The 16,407-nt window shown below is 35.8% G+C and overlaps 1 protein-coding gene across 2 annotated transcripts in view; it reads left to right on the top strand.

Moving 5' to 3' along the window:
* The window catches only part of LOC129002438 (GTP-binding protein GEM-like), a 218,923-nt gene extending 209,655 nt beyond the window's left edge, over positions 1–9,268 (top strand). For both annotated transcript variants that reach the window (XM_054430236.1, XM_054430237.1), the window contains exon 6: positions 8,254–9,268. In XM_054430236.1, coding sequence (XP_054286211.1) covers positions 8,254–8,516 — 263 coding nt within the window. In that variant the 3' untranslated portion in view covers positions 8,517–9,268. The remainder of the gene's footprint in view (positions 1–8,253) is intronic.
* Positions 9,269–16,407: the final 7,139 nt, after the last annotated feature.

Raw genomic sequence — 16,407 nt, 5'->3', positions numbered from 1 at the left:
GATTAATTTCTAAATACTCTAAAAATATGAATACCGAACATTCCGGCCCCCTTGAAGCATTACAGCTTCAACAGACAATTAATTAAAAAACACAAGAGCAAACGTAAACCACACTTAAATCTAATATGTACATAGAGTAGGTTTCTTGGACTTAGTCTTCATTGCATGGCAGAGGGAAGACCTTGTGAACAGGCCGTGTGAAAGTCCCAGAAGCTGTCTTCACTGTGACGACTCGAACTGTTCCATCAGCGCCAGGGTGAGTGGAGACGATGCGTCCAAGAGGCCAGGTGAGTGGAGGTGAATTGGAGTGAATGAGCACCAAGTCTCCGGTCTTCAAATTCTCATGAGGGGTGGTCCACTTGGATCGCTGCTGGAGGGAGTGGAGATATTCAAGCTGCCAACGCCTCCAGATACGCTGGTGAAAAGCCTGGACAAGCTGCCACTGACGAAGACGATTGAAGGGCACTTCAGACAGGTGAGGTTCCGGCAGGGCAACTAATGGAGCTCCGATGAGGAAATGTCCAGGGGTCAGCACAGAAATTTCGGAAGGGTCTGAACTAAGAGCTGTAAGAGGGCGCGAGTTTAGCATTGCCTCTACTTGAATGGACAAAGTTTGAAATTGGGTTAAAGTTAAAATGGTTTCACCAATTACCCGTTTCAGATGGTATTTTGCACTTTTAACGGCACTTTCCCATAAGCCACCTTGATGAGGTGCAGAGGGGGGGTTGAAATGGAAGTTAATTCCTTTGGGGGTGGTGAAATGAACAATTTTGTCCTGCGAATCAGGTGTAAGGATGGTTTCACGGATTACCTTGCGTAATTCCGAGTTTGCACCAACAAAGTTGGTTCCGCAGTCAGAATACAGATCGGAACAGAGTCCGCGTCTCGACACAAAACGTGTGAGAGCGGCAATGAAGCCTGAGGTGGTAAGATCGGTGACTACCTCTATATGAATAGCTTTGGTAGCCATGCAGATAAAAATACACAAATAGACCTTAATCTGTCTAAGAGCTTTGAGACTGCAAACGCGAACACTAAATGGTCCGGCGTAATCTACGCCTGTAGATGAGAATGGACGAGTAGGATTGACCCGATGAGCAGGTAAATCACCCATTAGAGGGATTTTGTTTCGTGGTTTATTTTTAAAGCACACAAGACACTTAAATATGCGCGAGCGGATAACGCTCCTGGCCGATAGAATCCACACTTTTCGGGCGAGTAGTGATTGAGTTAGTTGCGGACCTGAGTGCAAGTGTACCTGGTGGTAAAAGTCTATAAGCAAATTCACTACAGTATGAGACTTGGGTAGAACAATAGGGTGACGTATGTCATGAGCAAGCGAACAATGTGACAATCGGCCACCGACGCGTATGAGACCATTAGGGTCGAGGAAGGGGGTGAGTTTCTGTAATTGTGCAGAACATATTGAGCCTTTGTTCAATAATTTAATATCCGCACTGAAATGGAGTTTTTGCACTAGTTTAAAAATTGTCACTTCCGCTAGATTTAATTCACTGAGTTTTAAGTGTCCAGAGAGTTTGTTTTTAGACCTGGAAGAGTTTATGAATCGTAGTACATAAGCTAGCACACGGGTTAGTTTCAACCAAGATGAATATTTAGACAATAAGTCCCATTCCGAAGGGGCGACTGTTGCACTAAGTACACTAAGAGGAGTTTCTTTAATTTCGTCCGTGGGAGTGAGTTCAGACGGCGAAAAACATGAGGGGGGCCAGTTGGCCGCAGGGAGCTGTAACCATGGTGGGCCAGTCCACCATAAGGGATGGTCAATGAGAGATGAGGCTAGAATTCCTCGTGAGGCACAATCAGCGGGGTTTTCCGTCCCTTTTATGTGCCGCCACTGATAACTGGGAATGATTTCTTGCACTTGGGCTACACGATTAGCCACAAAGGTCTTTAGTCTGTATGGAGGGGTTTGTAGCCAAGTAAGAACTACAGATGAGTCACTCCACAATACAGTGGTATTCGTAGTAAGAGAGTTAAATTGTTTTTCACAATAATGCACTAGTTTTGATAAGAGGTGAGCTGCACACAATTCCAAGCGGGGTAAAGTTACCTTTTTTAACGGGGCAACACGAGTCTTAGACAATATTTGTTTCACAATGACTGTTTTGTCACTAGATTCACACCGGAAATACACTACCGCGGCATAACCGCATTCCGATGCATCACAGAAACCGTGAAGCTCGATATCAGAGGAGTGAGCGAGCGGAAATGCTCGGGGGATCTTAATTTGACCGAGGTGGTCTTTAGTGTTACTAGTGAACACATTCCACTTATGTGCGAGATCAGAAGGGAGATGGTCGTCCCAATCAAGACCTTGAGTCCATAGTAATTGCATGAAGCATTTTGCTACCATGATTAATGGGGACAAAAATCCGCAGGGGTCATATAGTTTGGCAATAAAGCTGAGCACGGAGCGCTTAGTCAGCTTTTCAGACGGGGGGTTGAAAGCGTAACAGAAACAGTCTTCTTCAGGAGACCAATGGAGACCTAGGATGGAGTACTGGGGAAGCTGAGCGTCTTGCAGGAAACTTGGAGTCTCTAGATGTTCCGAAGGAAATTTTTCTAGAAGAGCAGAGGAGTTGGAGGCCCACTTGCGAAGTTCAAAGCCACCACGATGTAGAAGTTGGATAAGTTGGTCCTGTAGTTCAAGAGCAGCCTCAACGGAGTCAGCACCCGTGATAATGTCGTCCACGTAGGTGTGATGACGTAGAGAGTGAGAAGCCTGAGGGAAGGCATCACCTTCGTCTTCCGCTAACTGCATTAAAGTTTTAATAGCAAGGTAGGGGGAGCTGTTCATGCCGTAGGTGACGGTAGTAAGTTGAAACGTAGAGATTTCCTTTGAAGGGTCGTCACGCCACATAATCAGTTGAAACTTTTGATCGTCAGGGTGCACTTGTATTTGGCGGTACATTTGCCGAATGTCACATGAAAACACAATTTTATGAGAGCGGAAGTTCAAAATTACGTCACAAATGTCAGTTTGTAATTTACGTCCTGTCAAAAGAATATCGTTTAAGGAGTGACCGGAACTGGTTTTGCTACTGGCGTCAAACACTGTCCTTAAATTGGTCGTGCTAGAGTCCTTCAGTACCCCATGATGAGGTAGGAAGTAGTGTGGGTGTATGTCTTCAACAAAATCTAGTTTTGTCATATGGCCGAGAGTTTGATATTCAGACATGAACGTCTTATACAAGTGTGAAAACTGGGGTTGAGCTTTAAATTTCTGCTCAATAGACAACAAGCGCTTTTCAGCAATGGGCCTAGATTGGCCTAGAATGGAGGGGTCCGTCTTGAACGGAAGTCGCACAACATAACGACCTGATTGATCACGAGAGTGTGATTTTTTATAGTATTCATCACAAAGAAGCTCTTCCTGTGACTTAACCTGGAAGTGAGGGGGTTCCTCCTGTTGCCAAAAACGTTGCAGGGAAGAGTGTAGTGAATTATCACTAACAGAGAGAAGAGAGATCGCAAAACCTGACACGGGTTCCGAGTTAGTTGCACAGGGAGCTTTACCCATCAGAATAAAGCCAAGATGAGTACCTATCACATGAGGCATGTGCGTGCCGAGGGAGTAACTTTCATGAGTCCAGAGGAGGGGTAGCAGAGAACTACCTATAAGCACGTCAATGCCACCAGGCAAGTGAAAAGTAGGATCAGCTAGAACATAGGGCTTGATTTTTGTTAGCACTTCCGGTGATATAGGGGAGCGAGGTAAGTCGACGGAAATCTTATCAAGAATATGGAATTGATGGTCAGTGGCTATTGCTCGACCTGAGAGAGTTTCAAGATTCAAGTAAGTTGACCCTTTAGTACAGGAAGCCATTTGAGAAAGACCAGATATTTTGAGTTGAGAAGACTGGCGTTTTATATTCAGGAGATTCGCAGCGCGTTCTGAGAGCAGATCACACATACTGCCAGTATCTAGTAGAGCACGAAACACATGAGAGATACCCTGAGGGGAAGTCAACTTGACCAAGGCGGTGCCGAGTAATACAGTATAATTACCCGAAGTCGTACATGAGTTATTTTGGGCAGAATAATTGCTTACATCCGCGACAGTGGCGGAGATAGAGGCTTGTGAATTAACATCACCAGTCTGAGTGTGAGATGGACCTGAAGTGGTCGGGGAAGTTCTTTGAACTTGAGGTCGAAAAGACATCTGAGAGGTTTGATTATTATCACCAAGGTGTAAGAGAGAGTGGTGTCGCTGTTTACATGTGCGACAAGTGAACTGAGAGCGGCATTCTTTGGAGCTATGTTCACCCAAGCAAGAAAAACAACGATTATGTTTTTTAACAATGGCGTGTCGCTCTCGAGGAGATTTATTTTGAAATACGTCACAAGTGTAAACTTTGTGATCATTTTTGTTACAAACAAAACATTTGTTATAGACAGGACTATTTTTAGTCTGAGAGCTATGAGAGGGGGGAGCATTAGATCTCGAAGTAGCTACCATGGCTAGGCCTACGTCAGACCGGAAATGCACCTTTTTTGGTATGGTTTTGTGAGGTGAAGGTTGAACGCTTCTGTGGGCCGATGACATGTTATGTATGTTAGCATCTTCTGTCTGCGAACATTCTTGGTTAAGAAATTTTATTATTTCACCAATTTCTGGTAATGAATGAGTAACTGGATCTTCGGTTTGACTGGAACGGAACGATTCAAGTTTTTTACGTAGTTCCTGGTCCATTTTACGCAAAAGGAGTGCGGACAATAGGGGGTTGTTGTCACTAACGTCACAATTTAATGCCTTAAGAGCTTGTGTGTGTTCCGTAAACAGGTTTACAAATTGGCGCAAACCTTTGAGTGAAGTTGCCGTAATGTTTGGCAGGTCCAACAATTGGTTAAGATGCAATGATTGCAATCTTCGATTGTTGTGATATCTGTCACGTAACAATTCATAGGCGACTAGATAATTAGGAGCGGTGAGATTTAAACTCCTTATTAAATTGAGAGGCTCTCCATTTAAGACAGAGAGTAAGTACTGGAATTTCATAACAGAGGATAATGAAGCATTACGGTGGATTGCAGTGTCAAAAAGATTGATAAAACTTGTCCACGTTAATGGATCGCCAGAGAATTTTTGTAAGTCCAGTTTAGGTAATCGTACTTGTGAGCTTGGATGAGTTTCTGAAACAGAAAACGATTCACTGAACGCGGAAGGGGTTTTTGGTGGTTCTGAGGGAACCAGAGTTTCAATCGTAGCTTGAATGTGAGAGAACATGTCTTCAATAGCATCTTGATCATTGGAAAGAGTCTTATCATCGATCCCTTCATCTTCCAGAACGAAGGCACGTTGAAGGTTATTTTCAAATTCACTGCGTTTCTTTTTTATTTCCAACGCGTAAGCGGATAATTTCTTAAGTTGTAATGGTGTTAGAGGGTCGATTTGAGTTGATAATTCATCTACTGTAGCCTTAAGTTTTTCAAAACGTGATTTAATCAGCGCCGTAGAACGGGTGTAGATTGCGGACTTAAAATCAGATGCTTTAGGAGGCATTGTGAAGTGTTCACTTGAAAGTATTCACACGAAAATGGAAGTTATGGGTACACAAAAGGCTTGTAGCTAGGCCTATGAATGGTATTAGCTTAACAATGTAGTAATTAATTGTCCGCTGAATAATATAGAGATAAAATATTATAAATATCTAAAACATATATCCACCTACTTTGTAGCTTAATTGAGGCAAATAGTGAAAAACACTAAGTTATCAACACGTTAAATAGCAATAAAATATTTTTAAATGAGTGTGGCAGGTTTAATTCGATTTTCAAACCATAAATCAACAATTGAGCTTAGTTGAAAGTATTCAAGTACGGTAATAATAATGCACAATAAAACAAGAGATATGATAGAACAAATGAATGAGTCACATGAAAGTTCACTGTTATTTACAAAAATAATAAATGGATCTAAATAAGTTTAATGAGAGTAGGCCTCATTAATGAAACAGTGTAGAATAATCCTTAGTAAACAAGAATTGCAACATAAAGAGTAAGTTATTACCCTAATAAATGAGAAAGGAACATAAAATTATAACCATCAATGAAATATGAATCACAATACAAATACGCTAGCTAACAGTTTTGTTTATATGTACAACACTAGTAATAAGAACCAGTAAAAACGGTTATTTTGAACTATTTATTAAAATGTTAGTTGACAAGATAAAATTACCTTAAATATAATATCGCACGTTTGTCAACCAAAATTACAGAGATGAACTAATTTAACTTTACTTCATTTAAAATCAAAATTCAGAAAGCATAAACAATGTTAAATAACAATGACAAATTATTGTTTATTTAGTATGATATTCAAAAGAGCAATATTGATTCAAAGAATAATAGTAAATACCTAATAATAACCTAATAGTTGGTTATTAATAATATCAATCAACCTTATTACACAATACACCTTAAATGAGAAAATGTAAACAACAACAAACGCTGTACAGTGAGTGTGAGATATGCGTCTGCTACTAGTGTCGGCCGTCTGCACGCGACTAAATCCCGCAACTAAAACTAAATCCCGTTTTCGGGATAAAAAAGCCAAGTAGGGAAAAATTGTCTACTACTAGAGAGAACAGCAAATTGTACATGATTGTGACCTGCGCAGACGCGCGAGTGGAGAGAGATTGCTAAACCACGCCCACGAACGGAACGAACGCGAGCCGATATTTTACCAATATGGCGAAAATTGAAAATTGCAGATCGCTAAAAATATGGTTGATGATGAAAATTGGCTGAAATTAATTACCACAGGACTTTAGACAATGAATCCGGCTCGAAGGACCAAATGTTGGGGGCGTAATGGGTAAAAATGAAAATAATTAATAACTCGAAGGACCAGAACTAATTAATAGTTCAAGAGAAAAATAATTAAATTAGAGAAAATGGCGAATCTGCAATTTGAAGGGCACTGAGGTCCCGAGATGGAATAAAATGTCTTGTGAGGGGCAAATGAGATTAGTTTTAGAGTCTAATTAAAACACACACAAAACTTTAAGGTTGTACCTTGAGTCCAATTATCCAAAGGTGGAGAGTATGGCAGCGGCGTCGTCTATGGTGGAGCGATGGCGGATGGCGGAGTCCTTAGACCGAGTGCTTCTGTTTTGTAGAATTTTGGAGAACGCAACGCACCCAAGTTCATAATCACAAAGAGCTCACTAATACGCGGAAGTCGCGGTGAAAACGTACGGAAAGTCTAGAAGTAATACACGGACGCGCACACACTGTCTTGAGGTTTGAAGAGTCTGAAAGCACTAGATCACAATTTAAGTAATTTAATCACAAACAAAAGGGGGAAATTAAAATGTATATATAGTTAAATGTACTATAGAGGAGAGGGAGGCCAGATATAATTAATCTATAGCCTAAAAATACGTTTAAGAGAGGTAAAATGGGCAATTAATGTCCCGAGATACGAGAAACGGAATACACCGTGAGTTATGGACGCCGACCGTGGACAGACAGACGCCGATCGCCGGCTTCACACTTTGAAAAATGCAATTGCGGTTTAGAGGGGTCTAGGAATTCGATGGCCAATAGGAAATGCGATTGAAGCAAACACGGCGTCAGGTGATTCATGGGTATGTAGTACAGGAAAATAGGCCTTACTGTGGCGGGAAATTCGAGCAGGCTTAGCAATCTCATTTGAATATTGAAAGCGGGAGTCTATTTACAATAAATTGTTACTGAGACTAAATAATATTACAATAAATGTGGTGATTTATATACACATTAGCATGATTAATTAACCAGTGACTTAATTAACATAATGATTAATTTCTAAATACTCTAAAAATATGAATACCGAACAATTCCATAAAAGAATAATTTAACACTGGACCTTTTCTGTCAACACAATACCACTGTATAATTTAAATGAACAATACACAACCTAGGGTTTAGGTCATGCCTCGGTCTCAATCTAACCCAACCGAAATTAGTTTTGCCCTAAACAGGATTCTAGATATTTTATTTCAACCTGATCTTTAAAGGAAAAGATCAGTATATGTTTGTCCTTACGTTCGATTATTCGAAACGTTATTGGTAAAAAAAAAATTCTAAGCTATACCACACGAAAAACCATTTATCAAATCAATATATATATTTTTTGGAGTATAATTTCGGAAAACGTTCTTAACTTACCTAGGAATACATTCTGTATTCACCATCTTAATTGTGTTTACCTTTTTATTTCAATGAATTTATGGTTTTCAGACGGCAAATGCCTTGCGTGCACCTACCGAGCCAAGTTCATCGAGATCTCCGTCGGCATCAACCACAACGTAGACGAACTCCTCGTGGGAATCCTCAACCAGATCCGGATGAAGAGGGCGAACGCCGACAAGGAGTCGGGGAGTCATTGGTACAAGAGCCGGGGAGTTGTCAGAGCCAGCATGAAGGCCAGACAAATGTTCACCTGGATCTTCGGCAAAGAAGACTCCAAGTTTAAAAACTGTGAAAACCTCCACGTCCTGTGAACTGGTTACACAATATATTGCCATCGGTGCAAGTTTTCAAAACAAATTTGTGCTAAATTTCATAAGGGTTGTTTGTTTTCTATCACGATTGTTGCAAAATGTCTTTTGCAAAATTTTTAAATCTAGTATCAGATCTTTAAAAGTTATGATGGCTTTTGTTTTGCTGATCGTGATTTAAAATGCCCATAATAATAATGTCATAAGAAGTCATTTGTACTAGTTTGTTTCCCTCAAAGTTAGTTTACTTTAACGGTTAAACCGTGCAAGAATAATATACATTTTAAAATATATAAGCACCTAGATAAAGTATTATGAATTATTGCCAAGCCAAAGTTTCTGGTTATTGACATTTAAATGAAAAATTATTTAATTTTAAAATTCTCTGAAAGTACAAAATAGGTCAAATAACTCTAGTAATAAATATATTTACACATATACTCACAAGACGGTAAATACATATGAAAGATGGTAAGTGGTGATCGATTTCGATTGGACCCTCCAATCATCATTACACCCAATATGTGTCTAAATATATTTATTACAAGTTTTATAGGACATATTTTTGTACTTTCAGGTAATTTTATAACACGTACGATGCTGATCAAAAAGTTATTTATAATCGTAGCAATCTCAAAAAACACTCACTCTATGTTTTTGTTGGATTGTTTCTAAAAAATTAAATTGTGTCTCAGGAATTGACCAAACTACTTGTTTTTGTTACATTTCATTCAACGTATTTTTACGTTTTTTTTCTCAAGCAGTGACGAAGAGAAATGTAGTGTTTTTTTAGAAAATTACATCTCTAACCGATCTGTAATATGTAAACAATCGCTAACTAAATGTACATTATATTACTTTTGTTGACCAGGGACAACGGACGAATCATAGTAGTGTATATGCGATTCAATGACACACAAGCACTTCTTGATAAAATAACCTTGTACTATTATGAACACGCCAACAATATTAAATAGTATGAATTGACTAAAGCTTTTTTTAAATACATAAATATGAAGCGACCTCATTGATTATTATTGACACCGGTGGCAATCTTAGTAGATGATATTTCATATAAAGTAAGGTTATTATTGTATCTGACCTAGGTGTTAATTTTATATCGTTTGTAACTGCTTGGGGTCTTGATTAATAATTACCTTCTTCATTTTTATAGCTTTCTTACACTTTTCCTACACATAAAGGTTACAGCACCCAAATCGTGTAGGCCTAATTTTGTAAAAATATGTAAAACTCTTAAAAGTTTTTAACGTTTAAAATGGGGAAAACGGGTTCTATTGAATGTCGATCCATGTATATAGCTTTCTACTCAGGTTTCATAAATCAATAATCTTTCCAATAATCCTACTTTAATTCAGAAAATTTGTTAATATTCATATGTACAAATGTTAAAATCAAGACCCTAGATAATCTTAGATAAGGAACGTGTTTATCGTTTATTTGCTATCGAATGAGCTAAACTGACTGCCTAAAATATATTTTGAGCAATAATACTTTTAACCCTTCGTTAGAAAAGTCGCAATAAAAAGATGCAAACCCTACTACCAACAGGGTCAATTAATATTACATGAGAAAATACAAAATGTAAAGCTATCCTTACGATTATTATCTTGAAGTCTGCATGATATAGATAGCTTATTTCAAGAAACATTTTTCGTAAAATTCCACAAGGACTCGTTACGGGATGGATTGAGACTCTTTTAATGTAACATTGTCTACATTTTGTTGATTATGCACACGTTTGTCTTCCATTTAAAAACATTAGATTGGACTCGGAGAAACATATTTGAGGTGGATTTTTTATAAACCAAACAGTTTAAATTGACGTTTAAAATTTTGGATTTAGAATTTTAATACATGTACATGTTTAAATAAAAACTTTAAAGTTTTTTTGTGTTGCTGGATTTTTTAAATTGACTCTAAACATATTGCCTGCAATTAAATACCATTTTATTATTTTTTGTGTGCTCCAAATTGAATAACTGCGATAAAAATCTATACAGTTAGTATAAAGCAGAAAAAGTTATCTTATAATATATCTCATATTAAAACTAAATAAATTAACATGTCATTCTGTGCCTTAAGAACGAAAAAGATATATGAAATACACGAAAAAAATATATATCGTTTATAACTTAAATTGATGTAATTGTGTTGTTACATATACCACAATAAATGTTATGTGTACAGTATACATACAACTATGTATAGATATGCAATCTGTATATTTCGTCAGTAGAATAGGAATCATATAATTGTTTACGATTTTATTGTAAATGTAGTAAATTTGTATCAACTTGTATTTTTTCATTAAATTATTTGTCGATAAATTTCTTATTTTTGTAACGTTCTCACATACTAACGTGTCCTTACTCTCCAAAACTATTTTATAATAATTTTTCAATACTATAGTTAATATTATACCAACTTTTTCTTAAAAACTTGCTGTTTAACCTAAATACGTTTAGATATTCTTAAACATATTATTCCCTTAAAAATATGAATCTGCACATTGGATTAAAACTTTGTGCGTATTAGTTGCATCTACTTTATAAAAATCCTTGGAGATTAAAATCACCGATTATTATTAACTTACTTCCATGGCGGTTTTCAACTTTACCATTATTAGATATTTATATCGACATAGAAGCATATATGAGCTAGTTTTGCTAAGGTAAGGACAATCCTAATGTTGCTTCCATTTCACCAGATAAACAACTTAACATTCAGAAATTTTCTCCAATATTACTATTGACTTTGGGACCATAGAATAGAACCGAATTGTGATTTTGTGCAAGGAATTGAAATGTTACTATTCCTAGAGATAACTTTTATTTAATTACTTTTTTAACCATCCATCATCATTAAGATATTGATATTTTATTATTGTTACTGATGTGTCACTGATACAGGTTTGTTTAATGATCATTAAAAACGCGGATATTTAGATTTTATAAATGTATCGTACGGTGTTTATATATTTTTGAACTACTCTATAAACGTGTGTGCTAAATCTATGCTAATCCCGTGTATATAAAAGTGATATGACAATATAAGTGTAGCTATTATCTGTAAGTATGTGTAAAGTCCCAACAAAAGTGTGATGAAAGTGGAAGATGTATTGAGTGGGAACAATTTTTTACTATTATTTTTATATTGTTTACCACAGTTCAGCTTTCTTAAATTATATGTAACCTATATTTGATGTTTTGGATATAACAATTGATTTTAAAACGGTTCACACGTAATGCAATAGTTTTAAGCATAATTTATGAAGGTGAGTTTTAAATCAGTAATGTTAGTTTTTAGTATATCATAGTAAGATATCAGCAGAGTCGTCAAGCTGTTTTTTTAATTCGTAAAACTAAAATAAAATGATCAATACTAATAACTACCAACTCAAAATGCATCTTCTACCTTGTTCATATGTAAACTAATGTCTTCTACTTACTGACCAATGATTGTGCTGACCTTAAGTAACTGTTTGTTTGAAAATTGTCTTCATGTCCTTTATGAACATGTTTTTATCTTTTACATATGTCAATAAATATTTTGAACATCAACCATGCTATTTTACAACATCTACTTGAACCTGATATTATGTGTGCGTAGTATTAAATCGCTTAAAACCATCCATAGCACAATTAGAAAGTTGTTGGTACAAATTTGCGGATTACGTGTGCATGGAAATTACCTAACCACTAAAAATGGAATGAGTACCAACTATTCAGACTGTCAATACAAGCAGTAATTTACAAGAACGGCTTCTCTTAGGTAAAGTCTTGGAGACAATAGATCAATTGATTCATTAGCTCAGATAAAGGGTTGGTAACTAATTAAGGTCAATTAGCCTAATTATTGCATATACTATATCATTTAGCTTTTATTTTCAAAATACGTTTACTCTTAATTTTACAGAAGTTTGAGGGGTTTCACCCATTTCATATGCAATGATACGACTAATCAGAAAATTAGTAAGTAACCCAAAATCTGATAAGTGTGATTTTTTTCCGTTTCAAAATTCAAACGTGTTCGTTGAAATTTTATAACTGCTTTGATGAAACATGAGATTTGTTATCTCTTCAAAGATTCTACCATATAACTTAATCGTAATGTCTCACCCACATTACCTGATTCAAAATGTCACTTTTTCATTTGACAATAATTTATAAAAATATAAAAGGTTGTTAAAACATGCACCCACAATATGGGGAACTACTTTAAGGCACTCGAGGCAAAGTGAAAGCAGCATTTATATTGCATCTTTTACAATGCAGGAGCGGCATCGCCAGGCTAGCGCTGGCCGCTGCGTTTGATTATTAATGTAAACGGGGTTTAGGACCTATTAAAGCGTGCGTTCATTAAATTCTTAGGGAGTTTAATTATACCTTTTATCACTTGTTGCAGTATTTCATATTTTATTTTGGCTTTAAGCTAATTAAATTTAAATTTCAATGTGTTTAGTTCGAGCGGTATTTTGTCCTCTAACAACATTTTAACAAAATAAATCTCGCCCTAAGAAAATATTTTTATATGTCTAACTTGAATACTGTACGATACGGCGTTCTCAAAACTCAAAGTTATTTCACAACACTTATTACATCGTTTTGTGATCATGTGTGTAGTTCTAATCTATATCTATAAAAGAGGAACTATGTATGTGTGTGTGTATGTATATACGTTATGGACTCCGAAACCGCTCGACAGATTGTAATGAAACTTTCAGGCATTATTAAGCATCTTTCAAGGATGGTTCGAGTGAAGTTTGGTGCAGATCTATCAAAAGGGCTCTGCCCCAGAGGGTTTTAAGTGGGCCAATGTCAGACTTTTTGATCTACAATGTTTACAAATAAATATAATTTAAAAGCAGATGTTTACTTTTACCAACTGTTTTGTAGGTTTGAATAATTACAACATTCTGTATTAGCATTAGTCATGATTTGAAATAGTGCCACAGTGTTTCTACAGAGTGCAGCACAGAAAACTATTTTACTTTTGAATAAGTCCAAATGTATTAAACCCCAATCGCAGCACACCTGTGCACTTAACAACGTTTAAATTCTCCAATGTTAAATATTAAAACATAAAAACCTTTATCAAAGTATTATAAACAATAAAAGGGATTACTTTTAAAATTTATGACAACAGCTAATTTGCAATCAAAAGGTGAGTGAGCGTAGCGAACGAACATCAACCTGGAGGCGAGTTAGCGTAGCAAACGAGCTAACCTGAAAACAAGTGAGCGCAGCGAACGAGCTCCAACCTAAAGGTGAGTGAGCGTAGCGAACGAACTTCAACCGGGACGTGATTGAGCCATGCGAATACTTATGAAGTTAAACGGGGCAAAGCCCGTGGGTACAGCTAGTTTACTATAAAACATATACCAAATGTTTCCTGTGTGATGAAGTAACAAAGCAAATCAATTGTAAAATAAAAGTTGTTTAAAATTTGCACCCATTTAAGCTTACAAACGAACCTACATTGCATAAATAGTGAAACAGTTCCAACTATTTTAATAATGGAGCCTGAGTGACAATTTTTTCGTTAAGTGTTGGATATTTTGGCCCATCGCCATGTGGTATGTGGTGATCTAAAGATAGTGAGGTTTTGCATCATAAAACAATGGGGCAAGCTAATGTTGAATTAAATCATAAAATATTGCAGTTGGCCAGAATTATCTGGCTTGACTGGCAAATATACGATACCATTACCGAGTCAAGGAACAATTTGACAATATAAATATTTTTTATCAACTATGAAAATGAATTTTTAATGTTGGTGTAACATAGGTATGTAAAGTGGTAAGTAATTTCCATTAGTTTGTCAATAAGTTTCTAAGTACAGTAATAACTATATAAATGTTAACTATTTTAAAGACACAAATATATTTCCTACAGAGTTATTGATGTAAACGTATTGACCCAAAATCAGTTTTGAACCAGGTAATATATTTTAATCGTAATAATATAAAACAGGCTGACCTCCTGCAATAGGATACTGAAAATGAAAATATGAAGGTAGAATGATTGAGGCCACTTATGTACCCGATGTTACTATTGCGTTACATTTCTTGGTTTGACGTTACTCTAACATAATTCATTTTACAACATTTATTTTATGATTATTATTAGGTTATTGTCATTATTATTATTTGAGTTGATTTTATCATAACTTATAACTTAAAAACTTTATAACTTTTTATTTTAACTTTAATCTATACATTTTACTGTTAATTTATTTCATTTTTGTTATCACAATATTTTGTATATGGGTTGTACACCATTGCAATTATTTCTTTATATTTGATACGTTCCCAAACCCTCAAATATATTTCGCCGTGCTAAGTGGGACATAATATTTTATGGAGCTGTTGAGGAAGGCTTGCATATTGCGATATAAACATTGTTTATGATCCTCCGTTGATTCTTTGTGTTCAGAGTTTATGCTCCACTTAAATTGTTATTCATTGTTCAATTTATGAATATACATTGAAAATACCCATCAACATTCGCTGATGAAATTGTTATAACGTTTCACCTGCTACTTTTCTATAATTATAGTTACAGAAGTTCCTACATGTTATAGCATAGTCTACGGACTACCATTTTATTTATTTACACGGGAATGTTTATATATAGATGATATATAAACAGTACCTAGCATGGTATTTATTTAATTCTGTTATTAAATTAGAACACCTTAAAATGTATTAATCGTTTTTGATAATCACTAATTTACAGTTTTATAGATACGACTACGCAAGGATCAATAAGTTTCTTCGCGTCAAGTTTGTTTTGGAATCTCTAATAAATCCTTGTAAATTTATCCTTTGCAATAAAACAGTTATAAAATAAATAGCTTTTTTGTCAAACTTCAGCACCACAACAAACAGCTGATTTTGATACAAGCGTCGCTAGTCTAAAATAGCTCTTTACTTGTACAATGAGTAAGAGGTGTTTTTTAGTTCCTACGGAGTAAAGATGTTACACTCTTTATTCAACAAAAGATAGATCCTACTCAATTCTGGGGAAAGCAATTTTAACCCATTCAGTGTTATGTATTCAAAAATTGTAGGGGATATTCAAATGAATAATGAATAAAGTTTCATAAATATGCATGCTCTTTCGAGAATCCTAAGCCTTTTCCCTCGACCCAAGGATATCTCTAATGTTTATTTCTTTTAACATCTTTCTGAGAATATATATTATATTCAAAAATATATACAGACTTAAACTTTACATGAATGAGTGATACATTAAACTGACTTATTTGATAAGTTTAAGATGAAGAAACTAGATTATATTAAGTAAATATTCTCTCGAGGCAATAGTTAGGAACGGTGCACTTTTTGAAAAATCTTTTTCTTTTTCTGAATATTTATTCTTTTTCAAGTAAAAGGCAGGTTTATTATAATCTATATCCTAATTTGCTTTACAAGGCTAAACCACTTTGATATTCTTTAACATGAGTCGAGAATCTATAATTGCTTATCGCAACCATTGAAATAGATTGTTTACTAGATTCCTGGAAACGCTGTTATCGACTAAGGTAAAGTAATTATGATAGTAATTAATAAAATACAATTGTATTCTTATTTGAAACTACTTATAGTCCAGGAGCTGAGGGGGGTTGAGCATGCATGAAAGTAGTACGCAATGTTATTGCTGATTATTGTAATATGGACTGTGGTGATCAAAATTACGTATGTCACCTATTTCAAAAGTGGTTGATAAGGTGGGGGGGGAGGGGGCAAACATGGCCGTTTGCGCTATGCGTTAAAATGCTGATATTTCGAAAACGGTAAAAGATAGAACATCGGTTAAAACGTCGTTGTAATTCTAAAAATATGGACTACAATAATGGTTATCAAGTCCGA

The sequence above is a fragment of the Macrosteles quadrilineatus genome, unplaced genomic scaffold (assembly GCF_028750875.1).
Source record: "Macrosteles quadrilineatus isolate MER2022 unplaced genomic scaffold, UCM_ALF_1.0 Scaffold_9__3_contigs__length_116548681, whole genome shotgun sequence".
NCBI classification, from domain to species: Eukaryota; Metazoa; Arthropoda; class Insecta; order Hemiptera; family Cicadellidae; genus Macrosteles; species Macrosteles quadrilineatus.
Note: the sequence above shows the minus strand (reverse complement) of the source record. Positions and strands in the feature narration are given on the sequence as shown.